Genomic DNA, 24623 nt, shown 5'->3' with positions numbered 1-24623 from the left:
ACTACATAGAGCCATGACTACATGGAACTCTATTCCACAGTACTACATAGAGCCATGACTACATGGAACTCTATTCCACAGTACTACATAGAGCCATGACTACATGGAACTCTATTCCACAGTACTACATAGAGCCATGACTACATGGAACTCTATTCCACAGTACTACATAGAGCCATGACTACATGGAACTCTATTCCACAGTACTACATAGAGCCATGACTACATGGAACTCTATTCCACAGTACTACATAGAGCCATGACTACATGGAACTCTATTCCACAGTACTACATAGAGACATGACTACATGGAACTCTATTCCACAGTACTACATAGAGCCATGACTACATGGAACTCTATTCCACAGTACTACATAGAGCCATGACTACATGGAACTCTATTCCACAGTACTACTTAGAGCCATGACTACATGGAACTCTATTCCACAGTACTACATAGAGCCATTACTTCATGGATTATTTTTATCTATTCTACATCAGGTAACTGATGCAAGCAGTAAAATTCGATTTTAAAAACAGATTAAAAAAACACCTTATGGAACAGCGGGGACTGTGGAGCAACACACAAACATTGGCACAGACACACACACACACACACACACACACACACACACACACACACACACGATAACATACGCACTATACATACACATGGATTTAGCACTGTAAATATGTGGTAGTGGTAGAGTAGTGGCCCGAGGGCATATCGTGTTGTGAAATCTGTGAATATATTGTATTGTTTTAAAATTGTATAAACTGCCTTAATTTTGCTGGACCCCAGGAAGAGTAGCTTCTGATTTGGAAGCCGCTAATGGGGATCCATAATAAATACAAATACCAACCACCACCACCATCCTACACTTATCGCTGTAAAGTAATCACAGACATACAAATGGATTTTCTTGATTTGGAATGTCTGCTGCTGTAATTGTAATTCCATGGGTCCACCACCTCCATGCAGACCAATTTAGTGACCTTGTGGTTAATGTCCACCCTGCGATTGGAGTTAGATCACTGGCCAAGTCATTCCTGTTTCACTGCAGTAACTAGTGTCACTCTACACCCCCTCTCTCTCTCTCTCTCTCTCTCTCTCTCTCTCTCTCTCTCTCTCTCTCTCTCTCTCTCTCTCTCTCTCTCTCTCTCTCTCTCTCTCTCTCTCTCTATCTCTATCTCTCTCTCTCTCTCTCTCTCTCTCTCTCTCTCTCTCTCTTTCTTTGTGGTGGAGTGTTAACGCACTGTTAGTTTAGCGCTACCCACTGTTTTTATTGAAGGTTACGGAGGAAGAGGACAGACTTATAGTTTCCTGGGGTTTGAACGGTGTGGTGTGCAAGATGGCTTCTCAAGCCTAGCGCGGAGGAGACGCTGTTGTCACGGCGTAGATTCAGGTGTGTTCCTGAGAATGGAGTTAAGGTCGGCGAACAGGTAGGAGCTGAATTTATACATTCCGCCTCCAGAATTAACAAAGTGGAATATTTGTAAGGGACGTGTTGGTCCCAATTTCTCCTCTTTCGACTCCTTCGACAGTGGTGGTAGTTGCAAAACTGCCTCTGTTTATTACAGACGATCAAATCCAGAAAAAGATGAGAGGTTTTGGTAAGTTTTCTGGCGGTTTTCGTGTACTGTGGGCAGGTTTTCAGGAAGATGCCGTTAAGCATTTTGTTTCTTTCCGGAGGCAAGCGTTCAGGTTTCTAAAAAACAATGAGCGACAGTTAATTGTGCATTTTAAAGTGAGGCTCGGGGAGGGGCTCTATGTGGGGTTTGGCTGCACAGACAGTCTGCGGTGCTTTGAGTGTTGGGATTTGGGACATAAGAGCTTTGTGTGCCCACATAAAGGCTGTAGACAAGGTGAGAGTACAAGCGGCAGTGGGGGAAATCGAGGTCAATGAGACGCAGGCAGCAGAGGCTGGGCCTAGTCATGTTATGGATGGTGGTGTAGATGAGGCTGGGCCTAGTCATGTTATGGATGGTGGTGTAGATGAGGCTGGGCCTAGTCATGTTACGGATGGTGGGGTAGATGAGGCTGGGTCTAGTCATGTTATGGATGGTGGTGTAGCTGAGGCTGTGTGCCCACATACAGGCTGTCATTTATATATATTTTTTTAACCAGGCAAGTCAGTTAAGAACACATTTTAATTTACAATGACGGCCTACCCCGATGACGCTTGGCAAATTGTGGGCCGCCCTATGGGACTCTCAGTCACGGACACATGTGATGCATCCTGGATTCAAACCAAGGACACCTCTTGCACTGAGATGGAGTACCTTAGACAGCTGCGCCACTCTGAGGGCGGCGCAGGCTGCAGAGGCTGCAGAGGCTAGGTCTAGTCATGCTGTAGATGGTGCTGCAGCTAAGGCTGGGCCTAGTCAGGCTATGGAGGGTGGTGTAGATGAGGCTGGGTCTAGTAATGCTACAGATGGTGGTGTAGATGAGGCTGGGTCTTGTCATGCTATAGATGGTGTTGTAGAGGAGGTTGGGCCTAGTCATGCTAGAGATGGGAAAGGTATACAACTGAATGCATTCAATTAAATGTGTCTTCTGCATTTAACCTGAATCAGAGAGGTGCGGCGGTGGTGTAGATGAGGCTGGAGAAAAGGTCAGGATGGGAGATGGAGACGAGGAGGAGGAAGGTAAGTCTGAGGAAGAGGATGATGAAGAGGCTTTATTTTCAGACTCCTCCTCAATGGGTACAGAGCTGACAGCCAGTCAGGCAGAGGGGTCAAAGTATTGTTGAGGTTCCTGAATGAGACTAAAAGGAAAAAGAAGGTTTAATCTTGAAGCTTTTTTTTGCAATCCAGGAAAGTTTGTAAGATCAGTACAACACAACAGGAAACATTTTAGGTTGAGGACGTGGGTCATAACAATGCGTAAGGGTCCTTCAGACGCTGTTTAAATTAATCGTTTTTTTCTGGCACTGGGAAATGTTTGAGCTTTGCTATTGGTCTCTATCTTTGCTGGATTTTCTCCCACTTCTTATGCAGGCTCTTCGGGTAGGCTCACTTTGGTGCCAGAGATGCAGGAAAGAAGACTCTGTTGGGTTAATATGTAAACAAAAAATGTACAGGTGTTGTTTCTGGAACTGTACGATGGATTTGACAAAAGACAGAAATGGGGAGGAGCCTCATTCAGGCTCAGTGGGGGTGGTAAGGGACATCATTAATCTGGGGTCTCTACATCCCGTTTCCCCCAGCATCTCATGTTTCCTCATCTTCCATTTTGAAATGTTTGCCTGCCCAACCAGGTAGTTCACCAGTCAATCCCTACGCTTAATCAGTTTGACCTAGTGGATGTTTGAATAACTAGACATCCCAACACAAGACTGTATACATGGTTGAAGGTCTTTGGGGCTAGGGTGAGTGCAGCCCAACACCAGACAGTATACATGGTTGAAGGTCTTTGGGGCTAGGGTGAGAGCAGCCCAACACCAGACAGTATACATGGGTGAAGGTCTTTGGTGCTAGGCTGAGTGCAGCCCGACTCGATCGGTTTTACATGCCCAGGAATCAGAGCAATAGGCTGTTGGGTGCTAACATTCTCCCAGTGGTTTTTTCGAATCACCACATAACCATGTCTATTTCACCAGGGAGAGTATTGGGTTTGGGGAAAGGTTTTTGGCCTGTGTGAAGATGTTGGGGCATACATGTATGTAGGTATGTATTGTCAGGGTAGGAGGGGGGCCCAGTAGGCCAGTCTGGGTGATGTAGGGCATTAGACAAGGATGCCTTCTATCGGGGCAGTTATATACACTAGCCGTTATGCCTTTTTTGGGCCTGCTACGCAGGAAATATGCAGGGAGTGTGCTGGACAGGCATGGGTGTGTTGACAGGCATAGCAGTGTTGGCGTATGCAGATGATGTTTCTGTGATGCCCAGGAATAGGCAGGATATGCAGGCACTAGAGACTAGTTCACCTTAGCTTCGTCAGCTAATGTGAACTGGGGCAAGAGCAAAGCTCTGTTATGTGGGGCGTGGAGGGATAGGGTCTCCCTCCCCTCTGCTTCCAGGGGGTTTGCAGTGAGGTTGTGAAGTGCTTAACATTTTGGGGGTGTACCCGGGCTCGGAGAGTTGGGTCAGGAAGGACTGTGAGGGGCTGTCACAGTCAGTGGTCTTAAGACTGGCCAAGTGGAGGCGGCTCCTGTCCCATGTGTCATATAGAGGGTGGGTGATGATAGTCAACAACCTGGCAGCATCCTCCATGTGGCATAAATTGACTGTCCTCAACCCCCCAGTGTTGCTGGTCTGTGCTGCTTGCAGACCAGCAACGCAAGCTGGTGGATTTTTTCTGGTTTTGGCCAGCAGTGTCGTATATGTCTGTCCACAAAGGAGGACAGGGCCTGGTGGAACTGGAGAGCAGGTTGGCTGCATTCCGACATTTTTTTTTTAACCTTTATTTAACCAGGCAAGTCAGTTGTTAAGATCAAATTATTATTTTCAATGACAGCCTAGGGTTAACTGCCTTGTTCAGGGGCAGAACGACAGATTTTTACCTTAGCAGCTCGGGTGTTCGATCTTGCAGCCTTCCGGTTACTAGTCCAACACTTTAACCACTAGGCTACCTGCCACCCCGAGGTAGTGCAGAGACTGCTGTACCATACTGATGTCGGCTGAACGGAACCAACATGCGAGCTGCTGAGGAGAGCTGGTGGATTAGGGTTGGACCGGCAGCTGTTCCTCATGAGGCTGGAGATCGCCTGTCAGCTGTAAGGCCCACATGAGAAGGGGGTGTGGAGCCTGGGCTGTGTGTGTGAGTGTGGTGTGGGAAGAGCCTATCTTCCACAAACCAGACATCCTTTTGAGATCAGTTCAGTCGGTCAGCCTACAGAGGGGACTGATGACAGCGGGATTACTAAGGCTGGGTGACCTGCGGCTGTAGGGGGAGGAGGGGTGGAAAACCCTGGAAGTCTTGGCACAACAAACAGGATTAACATTTCTTAGGCTGCTGGAGAGATTCCTGGAGGAGGTCCAGGAGGTCCTGTCTGAGCCGGTAAGGAGGGTGTTGGAGCGGCCAATGGGGAAGGGGCCACCATTATTTCCACCATTGCAGGTGATGGCACAGACTGGGGACTGGCAAGTTGGTCTGGAGGACTTGTTAGATTTTAGCACTCTGAGCCTGGGGGAGTTTGAGGTGGTGGGAGGTAAAGCCCACTACAACCTCTGCATTAAGGTGAGGAAGATAAGGAGCCTAACTGGAGTGAAGGCACATCAGTGTCAGGGGGTATGTGGGGCGGAGAGTAGGGTGGGTTTTAGATGCAGGGGGCAAACCCCCAGTACCAAGAGGTCACGGGACCTCCGATAGAAGGTTCTACATGGATCCCTGGCCACTAACAGCTGATTGGCACGGGTTGACGCGGGAGTCGGACAGGGGTGTCCTTTCTGTGTCATGAGTGAAACTGTGGTTTTTGTGTTTTCTGTGTGCGCCAGGTTAAGGCCATTAATGTCTTTGTTGGAATGTCTGTGTGAGAGCCTGGGGGTGGAGTGTACTGTCTGGATGTTTATAACGGGGTACAGGTATTCAAATAAGGAAAAGGCGTGTTGTTGTGTGTTGTTGAATGTTCTGTTTGCTCAGCCAAAGTTGGCAATTTAATAACAAGGAGGAACAGGGTCAAAGGTGGGGGATAACAATTTTACAATTATTGTAATGGTCTCTGTACGCCATAGGTTGGAATTTGAGTTCTATAAAACGATAAAAACTGTGGAGATGTTTCAGGAGATATGGTGTGTCGGGGGAAGGTCAATACAGTTTGGGAAGATGGGTTGGATATACAGTTGTAGAGGTTTTTGGTTATTGTGATGTGTGGTGTGGTGTTGTTTTGTATTGTGGTGTAGACGGCAGTGAGGTTTTAATGAAATTAGGATGTATCATTAAAGAAAGACAAAAAGTCAAAAAGTCACTCTGTTTCTCTCTCTCTCTCTCGCTCTCTCTCTCGCGCTCTCTCTCTTTCTGTTTCTCTCTCTCTCTCTTTCTCTCTCTGTTTCTCTCTCTCTCTCTGTTTCTCTCTCTCTCTCTTTCTCTCTCTCTCTGATATTCTCTCCCTCTTTCTCTCTTTCTCTCTGTTTCTCTCATTCTCCAGCTGTACATCCAGATGACCACCCTCTGTATCTCTATGAATCTCAGTGCCTTTGATAACACAACTGTCTCTCTCTCTCTCTCCCTCTCTCTCTCTCTCTCTCTCCCTCCCTCTCTCCCTCTCCCTCCCTCTCTCCCTCTCTCTCTCTCTCTCTCTCTCTCTCTCTCTCTCTCTCTCTCTCCAGTTGTACATCCAGACCACCACCCTCTGTATCTCTATGAATCTCAGTGCCTCAGTGGCCTTAGGGATGCTCTACATTCCTAAAGTCTACGTCATTATCTTCCACCCGGAGCTTAATGTCCAGAAGAGGAAGAGGAGCTTCAAGGCGGTGGTGACGGCCGCGTCCCTGACCACACGCCTCTCACACAAGACCAGTGACAGGCCCAATGGAGAGGCCAAGACGGAACTGTGTGAAAACGTCGATCCAAACAGTAAGTTTCACCACATCAGGGTTCACAAACCGTCTCCGAATTATAGTACAAGGCTGGTATTAAAAAACTATCTGTGAGTTGGCGTCCTCATCTAGGATCAGTTTTGACCATTTTTTAGATCATAACGAATTCAATTCAATCAATCAAATTTATTTATAAAGCCCTTTTTACATCAGCAGATGTCACAAAAGTGATTTCATCAGGATACCAATTAGCTGTTGCTTATACAGCAGTTCCTCTTCCTGATAGTAAGATTACATGAACACAAGGGCCCTGATCCTAGATCAGCACCGTTACAACGAGACGCTTTGTGAATAATGTTCCAGAATGTAGTTTTTAGTTCAACCGTTGCTATCTGAATGATTACACTCCGCTGAGAGAGTTTAAAATGGATGACCCTTATCTGCTCTTGGAGAATCTACAGTCGACCATCTTTGCTTCACAAAGTTGGACAGAGAGAGAGCAAGTATGAAGAGGTACAAATGAACTCCTCACTCCTAATAACTGGGACTCCTCGAACACATCGGGTGGATCTCTGTCACAAATTGCAAACTATTCCATACATAGTGGTCTACATTTGACTGGGATCCCGGTGAAAAAGTAGTGTGCTAAATAGGGAATAGGGTGCCATTCAGGGGGTGTTAAGTTGTATGTATGCTTATCTATTTTTGGAAGTGCATTTTCTCATTCAAATGGAACACAGGGTGCAGGGTGACACTCATAAACACACTATTCGTTTATCTGCGTTATCACCAAAAACTTGTTTTTATGGATTTCACAGTTTTCACAGTCCAGTTATCACTAACAGGCATTATAATGTATTACGTTTCATTTGTAACATCAAAAACTGATGATGTATAGGATAGTTGGGTATCAATTACTCAGATGTGTTTCCTTGTTTTCGTTTTAGTATCTAGGGAAATTATGGAAATTGATTTTCCATTTTGGTCGAAGTAGGATTACGCCACAGGCAGAATGTATTATTGTGTTGTGTTTGTCAAAAACATGAAGACGCGTAGTTGGTATCAAGCACTCATATGTTTTCCTTTATTCAAGGATTCATCCAAAGGTTCACTCAATTGAATCACTCAAAATAATGTTTGACTTTTCCACCCTGCAGCACAGGGGACATGCAGTATACCCACAATGGTTGAATGTCACTATTTTGACATCATTCAAATGAGACCATGTTGTAAACGAGCATAAGAAGGAAGACGTTGGAGTAGTCACGTACGACACCCACAAGGAATGCTCCTGGTCATACAGAACCTAAATGTGTTTGTCCCAACTGGCACCCTATTCCCCATGTAGTGCACTACTTTAAACCAGAGTCCTGGTCAAAAGTAGTGCACTACAATATTATAGGGAATAGAATGCTATGCATTTGAGACACGCCCTATATCAATGGATATGTCCTCTCACAAGCTTTACTCTGTTTTTCAAATGCTATCTCTGTCTTAACACTGAAAATGCTATTTGTCTTAACACTGCAAATGCTATCTGTCTTAACACTGCAAATGCTGTCTGTCTTAACACTGCAAATGCTATCTGTCTTAACACTGAAAATGCTATCTGTCTTAACACTGCAAATGCTATCTGTCTTAACACTGAAAATGCTATTTGTCTTAACACTGAAAATGCTATCTGTCTTACCACTGTGCATGGCTACTAGCAAGACAATCTCTGGAAAAACATCCAACTCAACAATCTAATGAAAAGTCTTGATTATCAACAGTATTGATTCTCAACAGTATTGATTATCAACAGTACTGTTTATCAAAGCCTCTACAGTAGTCTTATTACAGCACAACACGTGTAGAAGAATGACTGGGAAGAATAACCCACGTGTTCAATTATAACTTGGATAACCTCAGGCTGTTTCAATGTGTTCAGATTTCAGAGTAATGTGGTGATGTTGTAAACGCACACACACACACACACACACACACACACACACACACACACACACACACACACACACACACACACACACACACACACACACACACACACACACACACACACACACACACAGCCGTAAACACCACCAGAGCTGATCAGGAGCTATGTTCTTGTCATTGATTTCCCCTCTTACTGTTACAGCACATCATAACGCTGGTAATATGAGAACGCAGTCACCTACTGGGATCGCACAATCACTACGACATTATGGGCTGTATCTTAGTACCATTACAGGAAAACATCACCATTTTGTTTTAGAAGCTACGACCCATTGTATACCCTTCCTACATGTTGGAGTAACAAGAAAGCACTAGGAATTGCAGTATTCTTCAGGCTACCATTGGAATGACACTGGCCACATATTAACTGTGCTTTTCTTAATCAGAAAAGGTCTCCGTGCAAAATAAATTCCTCCAGAAATGAATGTGTAAATTCTAATTTCATGGGGAATATGTGGTCTCATTACAAGGCTCTGTACCTCAACCCCTTTGAGGTACACTGGGACAGACATACTCACCAAATAATGTTTTCTCTCCAACAGGCTAAGTCTCATAATTTATCAGAGGTAAGACCAAATTAATCTTCTACTACTTTTTGCTATGACCTTGTTCCCATTTCTTGAAGGCTGGAGGAGAAGAGAGACAAGGAAAAATAGGAGAGGAGAGGAGAGGAGAGGAGAGGAGAGGAGAGGAGAGGAGAGGCGAGGAGAGGCGAGGCGAGAGGAGAACAGATAGATGAGAGAGGAGAGGAGAGACGAAGAGAGGGGAGGAGGATGTGAGGGAAAAGCTGATGAGCTTCTTCCAGCTAGATATTCATCAGAACTTTTAGAAATTCACTCCCAACCTTCACATGGGAGAGACAAGGGGAGCAGAATATGACAGTATAATTGAGTGGCAGGAATATAGTCTCGTTGAGGTGACTCATGAAACTGCATTACTATGGATCAGGGTCAAGACATCATTTAAATTGAAACCAGTCAATTTGGGAACTAAACTGAAACAATAATAATTGAAAAAAAAGAGCATTTATTTTCAATGACTTCTCAATAAACTGAAATGTAGAAGCTATTGTTTAATTCACATCACTTCCTGAATTGACTGAGATAGTTGACTGGCCAACCCTGCTATGGCGCATGCTTTCTGATCACCATACCCATTGTATTTGGAACGTGCTAGCAAGAGATAACACATATTTAAAATGGACTGCACAGTTTACACGTTAAATACGTCTAGAATGTGTCACGTTTACTTGCGAAAGGTTTCTTATGTGTAACATGGTGGTGTGATTACACATTACACAGGCTCGGTGATTAGAGTGTTGATGACAACGACAGAGAAGGTAAAGTGTACCTGTAGAGAGAGTGTAAATAAGGTAATATATACATCCAAGCACATTAGACACAAAGCTTTAGGGACTAATCCAACACCCTGGCAACCATGTTTTCGGGGGTTGTTTAAAAGACAATACCTCTCTTGTGTAGTGGGAAGGCTTCTTTTCAATCAATATGCTGATTGTAATTCCTTTTCTTTTCACACAGTAAACATTGCTTTTGAAAAAGCATTTATAAAATGCAAAGTGTAAAGTTTTTCTGATCGGTCCCCCATAGGAGAAGCCTTTTTGGTTCCAGGTAAAACTTTGCCTCTTCTAAAAATGGAAAGGGAAGAAGGTAAGGAATTTGACTGTCGGCCCTGCGTTAAAAATCTAAATTGGTTATAGAAAATTGTGATAAATAAAAAAAGTATACCAGTTTAATTTAACGACCTCAAAAAATGGACAGAATGCAAAATACATTCCTTTGGTACTATCCAAATGTAGGTTGTTTCTGGGCGCAGGTTCAGAAATGAATGAAGGATGGAAAAACGTACCTGGAGCTAACGCTGTAAATAGCATTGCTGGGTGACATGAAAAGTCATAGTCAATCGATCAATAATATAATACAACTTTTAGTAGAAATATTAATATTTAATTTACAATCTGTAGAAACTATGAAAAGAGAAAGGTTCAGAACTTTTGTGAAACGTCACAGCACAGTTCAAAAATATATGGCAAATATAAATAAAAACTGGATGGTCTTCAGAGATAGATGGGAGGGTTTGACGGTAGCTGAAGGGTGGGACTGGATGGTGTTCATAGATAGATGGGAGGGGTTAAGGGGAGCTGAAAGCTGAGACTGGATTATCTTCAGAGATACATGGGAGGGGTTGAGGGGAGCTGAAGGCTGAGACTGGATTCTCTTCAGAGATAGATGGGAGGGGTTGAGGGGAGCTGAAGGCTGAGACTGGATTCTCTTCAGAGATAGATGGGAGGGGTTGAGGGGAGCTGAAAGCTGGGACTGGATGGTGTTCAGAGATAGATGGGAGGGTTGAGGGGAGCTGAAGGCTGAGACTGTATTCTCTTCAGAGATAGATGGGAGGGGTTGAGGGGAGCTGAAAGCTGGGACTGGATGGTGTTCAGAGGTAGATGGGAGGGTTGAGTGGAGCTGAAGGGTGGGACTGGATGGTGTTCAGAGATAGATGGGAGGGGTTGAGGGGAGCTGAAATCTGGGACTGAATGGTGTTCAGAGATAGATGGGAGGGGTTGAGGGGAGCTGAAGGCTGAGACTGTATTCTCTTCAGAGATAGATGGGAGGGGTTGAGGCTGGGGGAGCTGAAAGCTGGGACTGGATGGTGTTCAGATGTAGATGGGAGGGTTGAGTGGAGCTGAAGGGTGGGACTGGATGGTGTTCAGAGATAGATGGGAGGGGTTGAGGGGAGCTAAAGGGTGAGACTGGATTCTCTTCAGAGATAGATGGGAGGGGTTGAGGGGAGCTGAAGGCTGGGCCTGGATGGTGTTCAGAGATAGATGGGAGGGGTTTAGGGTAGCTGAAGGCTGGGACTGGATGGTGTTCAGAGGTAGATGGGAGGGTTGAGTGGAGCTGAATGAAGGGACTGGATGGTGTTCAGAGATAGATGGGAGGGTTTGAGTGGAGCTGAAGGCTGGGCCTGGATGGTGTTCAGAGATAGATAGGAGGGGTTGAGGGTAGCTGAAGGCTGGGACTGGATGGTGTTCAGAGATAGATGGGAGGGGTTGAGGGGAGCTGAAGGCTGGGACTGGATGGTGTTCAGAGATAGATGGGAGGGGTTGAGGGGAGCTGAAGGCTGGGCCTGGATGGTGTTCAGAGATAGATGGGAGGGGTTGAGGGGAGCTGAAGGCTGGGCCTGGATTCTCTTCAGAGATAGATGGGAGGGGTTGAGGGGAGCTGAAGGCTGGGCCTGGATGGTGTTCAGAGATAGATGGGAGGGGTTGAGGAGAGCTGAAGGCTGAGACTGGATTCTCTTCAGAGATAGATGGGAGGGTTGAGTGGAGCTGAAGGAGCTGAACTAATGTAAAATATACCTTGTCCCTAAAATGTATATGGGAACAAAAATAAACATATAAATACAACAATTGCAATGATTTTACTCAGTTACAGTTGATTTAAGGAAATTGTTCATTTGAAATAAATTCATTAGGCCCTAATAGCTGGATTTCACCTGACTGGGCAGGGCTGTAGCCATGGGTGGTCCTGTGAGGGCATAAGCCCACCCACTTGGGAGCCAGGCCCACCCACTGGGGAGCCAGGCCCAGCCAATCAGAATACATTTTCCCCCCAAAAGGTCCTGGGCTGGGGTGGTTACATGTGGTCTGCGAAATGAATATTCAATTCCCTGACAACTCTAGTGGACATTTCTGAAGTCAGCATGCCAATGGTGAGCTCCTTCAAACCTTGAGACATCTGTGGCATTGTGTTGTGTGACAAAACTGCACATTTTAGATTAGCCTTTTATTGTCCCCATCACAAGGTGCACCTGTATAATGATCATGCTGTTTAATCTTGATATGCCACACTTGTCAAGTGGATGGATTATCTTGGCAAAGGAGAAATGCTCACTAACAGGGATGTACACAAATTACTAAACATTAGAACATTAGAAACATTAGAAACAAATACGATTTTTGTACGTGTGGAATTTTTCTGGGATCTTTTATTTCAGCTCATGAAACATGGGCCCAGCACTTTGCGTATTGCATATATACAGTGCCTTGCGAAAGTATTCGGCCCCCTTGAACTTTGCGACCTTTTGCCACATTTCAGGCTTCAAACATAAAGATATAAAAAAAATACAGTTTTATATCTTTATGTTTGAAGCCTGAAATGTGGCAAAAGGTCGCAAAGTTCAAGGGGGCCGAATACTTTCGCAAGGCACTGTATATTTTTTTCAGTATATACAGTACCAGTCAAAAGTTTGGACACACCTACTCATTCAAGGGTTTTTCTTTATTTTTACTATTTTCTACATTGTAGAAAAACTATGAAATAACACTTGGAAACATGTAGTATATTTGAGATTCTTCAAAGTAGCCACCCTTTGCCTTGGTGATAGCTTTGTAAACTCTTGGCATTCTCTCAACCAGCTTCACCTGGAATGCTTTTCCAACAGTCTTGAAGGAGTTCGCACATATGCTGAGCACTTGTATGCTGCTTTTCCATTTCCTCTCTGCGGTCCAAATTATCCCAAACCATCTCAATTGGGTTGAGGTCGGGTGATTGTGGAGGCCAGATCATCTGATGTAGCACTCCATCACTCTCATTCTTGGTCAGATAGCCTTAACACAGGCTGGAGGTGTGTTGGGTCATTGTCCTGTTCATTAACAGATGATAGTCCCACTAAGCACAAACCAGATTGGATGGCATATCGCTGCAGAATACTGTGGTGGCCATGCTGATTAAGTGTGGCTTGAATTCTAAATAAATCACTGACAGTGTCACCAGCAAAGCACCCCCACACATCACCCCTCCTCCTCCATGCTTCACGTGGGAACCACAAACACGAAAATCATTCGTTTACCTACTCTGCGTCTCACAAAGACACGCTGGTTGGAACCAAAAATCTCAAATTTGGACTTATCAGACCAAAGGGACATATTTCCACCGGTCTAATGTCCATTGCTCGTGTTTCTTCCTCAAAACTTCTAATGGCTTAGACTCCGCTACCGGGATCGATATGACAACAGCCAGTGAAAGTGCAGGGCTTCAAATTCAATCAACAGAAATCTCATAATTAAAATTCCTCAAACATACAAGTATTTTACACCATTGTAAAGATAAACTTGTTGTTAATCCCACCACAGTGTCCGATTTCAAAAAGGCTTTACGACGAAAGCACACCAAACGATTACGTTAGGTCAGCACCTAGTCACAGAAAAACACAGTCACAAAAAGCTGAAATAGAGATAAAATGAATCACTAACCTTTGATGATCTTCATCAGATACATGTATGTTTTGTTCGATAAAGTTCATATTTATATCCAAAAATCTCAGTTTACATTGGGGCGTTATGTTCAGTAGTTCCGAAACATCCGGTCATTTTGCAGAGAGGAACATCAATTTACAGAAATACTCATAATAAACATTGATAAAAGATACAAGTGTTATAAATGGAATTATAGATCCACTTCTTAATGCAACCGCTGTGTCATATTTTTAAAAAACTTTAGGAGAAAGCACACCATGCAATAATCTGAGTACAGCACTCAGACACAAAAACAAGACATACAGATATCTGTCATGTTGTGGAGTCAACAGAAGTCAGAAATAGCATTATAAATATTCACTTACCTTTGATGATCTTCATCAGAATGCACTCCCAGGAATCCCAGTTTCACAATAAATGTTTGTTTTGTTCGATAAAGTCCATCATTTATGTCCAAATACCTCCTTGTTGTTCACGCATTTTGTTCACAAATCCAAATTCATGATACGCGATCACTAGGTCCAGACGAAAAGTCAAAAAGTTCCATTACAGTCCGTAGAAACATGTCAAACGATATATAGAATCAATCTTTAGGATGTTTTTAACATAAATCTTCAATAATCTTCCAACCGAACAATTCCTTTGTCTTTAGGAATGAAAAGGAACGCAGCTACCTTTCACGGGAGAGCGCGTGATCAGCTCATGGCAGACACCTGATTGAAAGTGCTCTCATTCCCTACTCCTTCACAGTAGAAACCTGAAACAAGGTTCTAAAGACTGTTGACATCTAGTGGACGCCTTAGGACATGACCCCATAGACACTATATATTCAATAGGCAATGAGTTGAAAAACTACAAACCTCAGATTTCCCACTTCTTGGTTGGATTTTTTTCTCAGGTTTTTGCATGCCATATGGGTTATGTTATACCCACAGACACCATTCAAAAGGTGTTAGAAACCTCAGAGTGTTTCCTATCCAAATCTACGTTAATTATATGCATATCTTAGCTTCTGGGACTGAGTTGCAGGCAGTTTACTCTGGGCACCTTATTCATCCAAGCTACTCAATTCTGCCCCCATCCATAAGAGGTTTTAAACACTTGTATGACTAGGGTCATACAACATGCATCAACAGTCAATACTAGAGTCATCACTCTTTGCATGACGACATATGTTACTGTTAGCATAGGTTACATACAGTGGAAAGGAAAAGTATGTGAACCCCTTTGGAATTACCTGGATTTCTGCATAAAATAGTCATATAATTTATCCTGGTCTTCATCTTAGACATAACAATATAAAACACAGTGTGTTTAAACTAATAACATACACAAATGTATGTTTTTTGTCTATATTGAATACATCATTCACAGTGTAGGTTGGAAAAAGTATTGTGAACCCCTAGGCTACTTACTTTTCCAAAAGATAGTTGGAGTTAGGAGTCAGCTAACCTGGAGTCCAAACAATGAGATGAGACTGGAGATGTTGGTTAGAGCGGCCCTGCCCTATAAAAAACACTCACAAAATGTGAGTTTGCTAATCACAATAGGCATTGCCTGATGTGAACCATGCCTCGAACAAAATAGATCTCAGAAGACCTAAAATTGCAAATTGTTGCATGAAGCTGGAAAGGGTTACAAAAATATCTCTAAAAGTCGTGATGTTCATCAGTCAGACAAATTGTCTATAAATGGAGAAAGTTCAGCACTGTTGCTACTCTCCCTAGGAGTGGCCGTCCTGCAAAGATGACTGCAAGGGCACAGTGCAGAATGCTCAATGAGGTTAAGAAGAATCCTAGAGTGTCAGCTAAAGACTTACAGAAATCTCTGGAACATGCTAACATCTCTGACATCTCTAACATCTCTTACGAGTCTACGACACTTGAAAAACACTAAACAAGAATGGTGTTCATGGGAGGACACCACGGAAGAAGCCACTGCTGTCCACAAAAAACATTGCTGCAAGTCTGAAGTTTGCAAAAGAGCACCTGGATGTTCCACAGCGCTACTGGCAAAATATTCTGTGGACAGATTAAACAAAATGTTTTTTTTTTTATTTATTTTTTTTATTTTACCCCTTTTTTTCTCCCCAATTTCGTGGTATCCAATTGTTGTAGTAGCTACTATCTTGTCTCATTGCTACAACTCCCGTACGGGCTCGGGAGAGACGAAGGCTGAATGTCATGCGTCCTCCGATACACAACCCAACCAGCCGTACTGCTTCTTAACACAGCGCGCATCCAACCCGGAAGCCAGCCGCACCAATGTGTCGGAGGCTACACCGTGCACCTGGCAACCTGGCCACAGGAGTCGCTGGTGCGCGATGAGACAAGGAGATCCCTACCGGCCAATCCCTCCCTAACCCGGACGACGCTAGGCCAATTGTGCGTCGCCCCACGGACCTTCCGGTCTCGGCCGGTTACGACAGAGCCTGGGCGCGAACCCAGGGATTAAACTAAAATTTAGTTGTTAGGAAGGAACACTCAACACTATGTGAAGAGAATAATGGGCACAGCACACCAACCTCTAAACATCATCCCAACTGTAAACTATGGTGGAGGGAGCATCATGGTTTGGGGCTGCTTTGCTGCCTCAGGCCATGGACAGCTTGCTTTCATCGACAGAAAAATTAATTCCCAAGTTTATCAAGACAGTTTTCAGGAGAATGTAAAGCTTTCTGTCCGCCAATTGAAGCTCAACAGATGTTGAGTGATGCAACAGGACAACGACCCAAAACACAGAAGTAAATCAACAGCTGAATGGCTTCAACAGAAGAAAATGCGCCTTCTGGAGTGACCCAGTCTGAGTACTGACCTCAACCCGATTTAAAAGGCTGTGGCATGACCTCGAGAGCGGATCACACCAGACATACTAAGAATATTGCTGAACTGAAACAGTTTTGTGAAGGTGAATGGTCCAAAATTCCTACTGATTGTTGTGCAGGTCTGATCCGCAAGTACAGAAAATGTTTGCTACCAAAGGAGGGTCAACCAGTTTTTAAATCCAAGGGTTCATATACTTTTTCCACCCTGCACTGTGAATGTTTACACGGTGTGTTCAATAAAGACATGAAAATGTATAATTGTTTGTGTGTTATTAGTTTAAGCGGACTGTGTTTGTCTATTGTTGTGACTTAGATGAATATCTGCTAAAATGTTATGACCAATTTATATTCCAAAGTGTTCACATACTTTTTCTTGATGTTGTATGTTACTATTAGCATAGATTGCATATCCTGGCTACGTATGTTACTATTAGCATTGTTAGGTTCTTATTTTTCAGAGTAAATAACTCATGGACACTAGAGAAGCTTTAACCAAGTTTAATTCTTCCCAAAGGTTCTGTACAGCTGTATTCATACAACCCAACACTTCTCCCATCCATATCTATATATATATATCCCACTTAAGACACTCCTCCTTCTCTCTAATCCTTCGTATGGTTTAACAGGAAAAGAGTAACAAGATACCAAACCCTTATTACTCCCTTCAGGTGACCTGTTCTCACCTCCAGGGCTCAACCCCTCCTTCACCTAATCCACAGATGTCCATCTGTCTCCCCTGTATCAACACATCGCTGTCCTCACCTCCCTCCTTCACCTAATCCACAGATGTCCATCTGTCTCCCCTGTATCAACACATCGCTGTCCTCACCTCCTGACCTCAACCCCTCCTTCACCTAATCCACAGATGTCCATCTGTCTCCCCTGTATAAACACATTGCTGTCCTCACCTCCTGACCTCAACCCCTCCTTCACCTAATCCACAGATGTCCATCTGTCTCCCCTGTATCAACACATCGCTGTCCTCACCTAATGACCTCAACCCCTCCTTCACCTAATCCACAGATGTCCATCTGTCTCCCCTGTATCAACACATCGCTGTCCTCACCTCCTGACCTCAATCCCTCCTTCACCTAATCCACAGATGTCCATCTGTCTCCCCTGTATAAACACATCGCTGTCCTCACCTAATGACCTCAACCCCTCCTTCACCTAATCCACAGATGTCCATCTGTCTCCCCTGTATCAACACGGTGCTCTGCTCCCGTCCACCCAACACATTCCAACACATTCCAGAGCTCTCTGTCTTTCTACAGAGACCCAGTCTCTTTTACTACTATGCGTTTAATCTGTCATGTCTTAAATATCTCAATGTTGAAAATGTCGAATCCAACAGCATAGATTATGTGTCGTGGTTACATACAGTATATTACTAGTAGCATGGGTTACATATCATGTGGCCTGTCCCTGTCCCTGTCCTTTCCAGGTTGGGTCATCAATTCCAGTCACACAGCCTGCGTGCCAAATGGTACCCTGTCCCCTACATTGTGCACAACCTTTGACCAGGATCCATAAGGTAGCCACAAAAGTAGTACACTATAAAGCAAATAGGATGCCATTTGGGACACTAGCTAGAGAAAACGCAGCAGTCTGCCATCTCTCCTGCCTCGTCCTCCGTCATGTCTCCCCATAGAGCACTGAACCATCTGGTCCCAGGCATCCCTCATCCCTCTGCTCCTCTCTCTGTGTCTTTCTCTCTGTCTTTCTCTCTCTCTCTCTCTCTCTCTCTCTCTCTCTGTCTTTATCTATTTATTCCTGTCTCTATCTCACACTCTCTCTATCACACTCCATCCCTGTACAGCTGTCTCTCTCTTTCATTGTGTCTTGGTCTTTGCTATTCTCATTGCCCTGGAACCTGACATGAATGGCATGATACCCTATAATCCCCATCAATTCTACTGATTTGGTTAAGGATATCATATTGGAAAAAAAGCTATTGCCACTCAACTAGCCTTGTGGTTAAAGTGAGATTGGAAGGTTGGGAGTTTGATCCACGGCCTAGTCATCTCAAAAATGGGACCTGATGCATCTCTGCTTGGCACTTACCATTGATGATATACTGAAGAATGGGAATAAGGGCCTGGGATAGACTAGCGTTGTGTCCAGGGGGTGTACTGTACATCAAGCTGCCTCACTACAGAAACAAGAGAAAGACTAGTGTCCTGTCCAGGGGGTGTCCTGGTACTGTACATCAAGCTGCCTCACTAAGAAACAGGAGATAGACTAGTGTCCTTTCCAGGGGGTGTACTGTACATCAAGCTGCCTCACTACAGAAACAGGAGATAGACTAGTCTCCTTTCCAGGGGGTTACTGTACATCAAGCTGCCTCACTACAGAAACAGGAGATAGACTAGTGTCCTGTCCAGGGGGTGTACTGTACATCAAGCTGCCCCACTACAGAAACAAGAGAAAGACTAGTGTCCTGTCCAGGGGGTGTACTGTACATCAAGCAGCACCACTACAGAAACAAGAGAACGACTAGTGTCTTGTCCAGGGGTGTACTGTACATCAAGCTGCCCCACTACAGAAACAAGAGAAAGACTAGTGTCTTGTCCAGTGGGTGTACTGTACATCAAGCTGCCTCACTACAGAAACAGGGGATTGACTAGTGTCTTGTCCAGTGGGTGTACTGTACATCAAGCTGCCTCACTACAGAAACAGGGGATTGACTAGTGTCCTATCCAGGGGGTGTAATGTACATCAAGCTGCCTCACTACAGAAACAGGGGATTGACTAGTGTCCTGTCCAGGGGATGTACTGTACATCAATCTTTCACACTAGATAAACAGGAGATAGGACTAGTGTCCTGTCCAGGGGGTGTACTTATATGTCAAGGTTTTCTTATTTAAGATCACAAATTTGTTTACGTATCTGTTAGTGAACATTTCTTATTTGTCAACATAATCCATCCACCTGACAGGTGTGGCATATCAATAAGCTGATTAAACAGCATAATCATTACACAGGAGCAACTTGTGCTGGGGATAATAAATGTCCACTCTAAAATGTGAAGTTTTGTCAAACAACACAATGCCACGGATGTTGTCCATATATTGATATATTTTTATTTCCATCCCTTTACTTAGATTGGTGGGTATTGGGTATATGTTGTGAAATTGGTAGATCTTACTTTTTAGATATTGCTGCACTGTCAGAGTTAAGAGCTCAAGCATTTCGCTACACCTGCAATAACATCTGCTAAACACGTGTGTGTGATCTATAAAACTTTATTTGATTTCGCACGTTTTGAGGCAACGTGCAATTGGCATGCTGACTGCAGGAATATCCACCAGAGCTGTTGCCAGAGAATTTAATATTAGTTTCTCTACCATAAGCCGCCTCCAACGTCATTTTGGAGAATTTGGCAATACGTCCAACCGGCTTCACAACCGCAGGCCACGTGTAACCACACCAGCCCAAGGACCTCCACATCCGTCTTCTTCACCTGCGGGATCGTCTGAGACCAGTCACCCAGACAGCTGATGAAACTGAGGAGTTTTTTTGTCTGTGACAAAGCCCTTTCTTGGAGAAAACGCATTCTGATTGACTGGGCCTGGCTCCTCGGTTGGTGGGCCTATGCCCTCCCTGGCCCAGCCATGGCTGCACTCCTGCCCAGTCGTGAAATCCATAGGCCTAGTGTATATATTTCAATTTACTGATTTTGTTTATATGAACTGTAACTCAGTAAAATAGTTGAAATTGTTGCATGTTGCGTTTATATTTTTGGTTCAGTATAGTATAACAGCTTAATTAATTTCTTAAAAAAATAAGATATTCTATTTGATTTGTTGAAGAATATATGATAAAATTAAAGCAATCTGTCATTTGATATACAGTACATTAGAGGGGCTAATGCATACCATTTGGAGAGAGGGAGGGGAGAGAGTGAGAGGGTGAAGGAGCTGGAGAGACAGTGAATGAGAGGGAGAGGGTGAAGGAGAGGGAGAGGGGGAGAGGGAGAGGGAGTGGGGAAGAGGGTGAATGAGCTGGAGAGACTGTGAAGGAGAGGGAGAGTGGAGAGGGAGTGGGGAAGAGGGTGAAGGAGAGAGGGAGAGGGAGTGGGGAAGAGGGTGAAGGAGAGGGAGTGGGGAAGAGGGTGAAGGAGAGGGAGAGGGGAGAGGGAGTGGGGAAGAGGGTGAAGGAGAGGGAGTGGTGAAGAGGGTGAAGGAGAGGGAGTGGGGGAGAGGGAGTGGGGAAGAGGGTGAAGGAGAGGGAGAGAGGGAGGAGTGGAGAGGGAGTGGGGGAGAGGGTGAAGGAGAGGGAGAGAGGGAGTGAGGAAGAGGGTGAAGGAGAGAGAGAAGGAGTGGGGAAGAGGGTCAAGGAGAGGGAGAGGGGGGGAGAGGGAGTGGGGAAGAGGGTGAAGGAGAGGGGAGAGGGAGTGGGGGAGAGGGTGAAGGAGAGGGAGAGAGGGAGTGAGGAAGAGGGTGAAGGAGAGAGAGAAGGAGTGAGGAAGAGGGTGAAGGAGAGAGAGAAGGAGAGCGGGTGTCACGATCGTTGGAAGCATACTCGGACCAACGTGCAGCGTGATCTGGGTTCCACATCTTTATTTTAACGAAACGTGACGACAATGGAGTGATGACATACATCGACACATAAACAATATCCCACAAAACACAGGTGGAAAAATTGTACTTAAAATATGATCCCCAATTAGAGACAACGATTACCAGCTGCCTCTAATTGGAAATCATACCAAACACCAACATAGAAAACAAAACTAGAACCCCACATAGAAAATATAAACTAGACTAACCCCCAGTCACGCCATGACCTACTCTACCATAGAAAATAAGGGCTCTCTATGGTCGGGATGTGACAGCGGGAGAGGTTGAAGGGGTAAAATATGGTAAAGGAGAAGAAGAGAGAGTGAAGGAGTGAGGGAGGAGAGAATAGTTTATATAATAGAGAGAGTCTAGGGATTATAGTTCCTGTAATTGTTTTCCCCTTTATGTCCATAGATGGAATGAGATAAGTAGAGGCAAGTTCTCTATCATATTTCCCTCGATATACTGTAGAACACCCCTACTCCACGCCTGGATGAACACTGGGAGACTAAGCCCCATATTAACAACATCAAATCTCATTAAAATCTGTTCATATTACACCCCAGGAAGTTTAAGACACTTCAGAAAAAAAATTCTGACTAGTGAACACTATGGTCATTTTCATGTTTTCATAAATTTATATAATGTTTGTGAATCAGGTACACTAAAGCATTTGTAAACTTTCTATAGCCATGTAAGTGGGGGAAAGCGGACATGTGTTTGGACAACTAATAGACACCGAAAACCGGAAATAAAACCTAATAAAAAGACCTGTCTCGTCCAGGACCCGAGTCTACGGAGACCGGTGGTGCAACATAGCCAATCAGAGCTACAGTAGGCGTGGAAAAGATGACGCCAACAGACATGGCAGTTCTGCTTCTAGCTCCTAAGAAACTTTGCAGTATATTATTTTTGTATGTGTGTTATTTCTTACATTATTAGCCCAGAATTTTTTTGTTGTGTTATTACATACAGTCGGAAATAACTTTTGGATTTCGGAGCAGCGTTAGCTCACTCCAGAGAATTTGTTTCCACCACGGAGTCCAATGGCGGCGAGCTTTACATCACTCCAGTCCACGCTTGGCATTGCGCATGGTGATTTTAGGATTGTGTGCGGCTGCTCGGGCATGGAATCCAATTTCCCGATGAACAGTTCTTGTGCTGACGTTGCTTCCAGAGGCAGTTTGGAACTCGATAGTGAGTGTTGCAACCGAGGATAGGCGATTTTTACACTTCAGCACCTGGCTGTCCCATTCTGTGAGCCTGTGTGGCCTACCACTTCAGCTGAGCCCGTTGTTGCTCCTAGACGTTTCCATTTCACAATAACAACACACAGTTGACCGGGGCAGCTCTAGCAGGGCAGAAATTTGATGAACTGACTTGTTGGAAAGGTGACATCCTATGATGGTGCTACGTTGAAAGTCACTGAGCTCTTCAGTAAGGCCATTCTACTACTAATGTTTGTCTATGGAGATTGCACGGCCGTGTGCTCTATTTTATACACCTGTCAGCAACGGGTGTGGCTGAAATAGAATCCACTAATTTGAAAGGTTGTCCACCCACTTAAAAAAATAATACTGTATATTGTGTATGTATAGGGCAAGTACCGTACCTTAAGGATGTATAAACCTAGGAGAGTAGTCCCCATGTATATTTTAGCTATCAGGAGCCTGGCATGCGGTGGGGCCTTTTGGAGACTTGACAAATGACACCCTATTACCTATATAGTGCACTACTTTGATCAGGGCGCTGGTAGAAAGTAGTGCACTAATGTAGGGAATAGGGCGCACCCTTAGGGCTCTGGTCAAAAGTAGTGCATTATGTAGGGAATAGGGTGCCATTTGGGATGCCGACAACAACTTCTGTGAAGATTCATGATACGGAGTGACGTTGGATCGCACTATGGTTATTGCCACCACCATCTGTCCATAGAATGTTATTCATTATGAACTGAAAGGCTAAATTGGTCCTGGATCTGCACTCCGGCTCTGAGACTCCTTGTAGATACGGGGCCAGGGCTCAGGGGTTAGTCATAAGGGCTTTCTTTCATATCATTCAATCACTGTTGATATACAGAATTAGAATAGGCTTTACAGGTGTTAGATCTTAATTTGACAAGTTTCGTTGCAGGAGTAAAATAATCCTTCAGCAGGTGGATTTGATTGTTGTTTTTTTTCAAAGTGAAAATTCTGTACTAGGCTATAGTTTAAGTGTGCGATCTAGTGAGAGAAGAAGAACTGCAGGTTTTTGTAGAATTTTATGTAAATCACAAGGCTCTTTTGAATTTACAACAGAGTGAAAAATGTATGCTAACGATCAGTTTTGGGATCCGTGATTAACTTCACCAGGTGTGTTAGTACTGGACTGGTGAAAAAACCTGCACGCTCTGTAGGTCAGCAGGACTGAAGAACACTAATCTATGCTAATGCGTTGTAGTGTGTTGTTAGAGACAACCTCAACCTTGAGATGACAAGATGTCTCCCGCTATTGTTCTGTCAACGTTGTCCCCTGCAGTTATAACTGTTCCAGCATGTACCACTTACCGGCTACTGTTGTGCATTTATCTTGTGTACATATACACTTTGTACCTCACCCTCACCCTCATCCTTATCCCTGACTTTAACCATGTGTGTTTTTTTTCAACAAATAAAACACACACTCGCAAAAGAAAAGTCAGTATGTTCTGCATGTCAGATCACGACGACTTCCTCATAACCCCACTATGCTACACTCCTCCAAAAGAAAACTGACAAATCCTGAACCATTATATGTGGGGGAAAAAAAAACATATTTTTATTGTCATTTCTCCTCTCCAGGTCCGGCAGCAAAGAAGAAATATGTGAGTTACAATGACCTTGTGATCTAAGAGCCGTCACCGGAGAGAGGGACATGATGGATGGAGATGCTTGGTCTCCTGCCCCGTTGGCAACGAAAGAAAAAGGATGTTTATGTTCATGCTGCTCTATTGGCCACTCACACCCCGGAACCCTCGCACCAAAGGAACCCCGGAACTCCGGAACAGGACAGGGACAATGGGTGGGTTCTGGGTTCTAAGAGCTTTCTATTCAACCACAAGATCATGTGTGGCAAACCGATGTTTTAACATGGTTACGATGGAATGGAAAAGACCAAAAAAGAGACATACTTTGGGTGTAAAACGTCAAGAAAAAATGTAAAGAAAATCAAGACAGTTCTGATGGGCAAAAAAATATCTACTAAATCGTTTGTTTTGCAAAATGATTGCAAAGAAAAAAAAGAAGCACAGACCCTCCCTGCTGGCTCTTACAACCCCCCTGTGCCTCTCCGGGTCAGGGTGGTCATCTCTGCCGACCCTTCAGAGATGGTCCCCCACTCCCTAGAGATGCGTCTCTACAGGTACACAGGCTGCAGCAGGAGGACTAACTGTACTGTTTCTTGTCTTTTAATGTCCTTCCAAAATGCAAGTTTTCCAAAATTCCTGTCAAAAGAAGTGTGTGTTTCTGTT

At 44.3% G+C, this 24623-nt stretch overlaps 1 protein-coding gene across 1 annotated transcript in view; it reads left to right on the top strand.

The window, feature by feature from the left end:
* LOC139413906 (glutamate metabotropic receptor 7) overlaps window positions 1–24336 on the top strand; it is a 366925-nt gene extending 342589 nt beyond the window's left edge. Inside the window, exons 10-11 of the mRNA XM_071161753.1 lie at window positions 6271–6517; window positions 23956–24336. Coding sequence (XP_071017854.1) covers window positions 6271–6517; window positions 23956–24005 — 297 coding nt within the window. The 3' untranslated portion in view covers window positions 24006–24336. The remainder of the gene's footprint in view (window positions 1–6270; window positions 6518–23955) is intronic.
* Window positions 24337–24623: the final 287 nt, after the last annotated feature.

The sequence above is a fragment of the Oncorhynchus clarkii genome, chromosome 7 (genome assembly GCF_045791955.1).
Source record: "Oncorhynchus clarkii lewisi isolate Uvic-CL-2024 chromosome 7, UVic_Ocla_1.0, whole genome shotgun sequence".
NCBI classification, from domain to species: Eukaryota; Metazoa; Chordata; class Actinopteri; order Salmoniformes; family Salmonidae; genus Oncorhynchus; species Oncorhynchus clarkii.
Note: the sequence above shows the minus strand (reverse complement) of the source record. Positions and strands in the feature narration are given on the sequence as shown.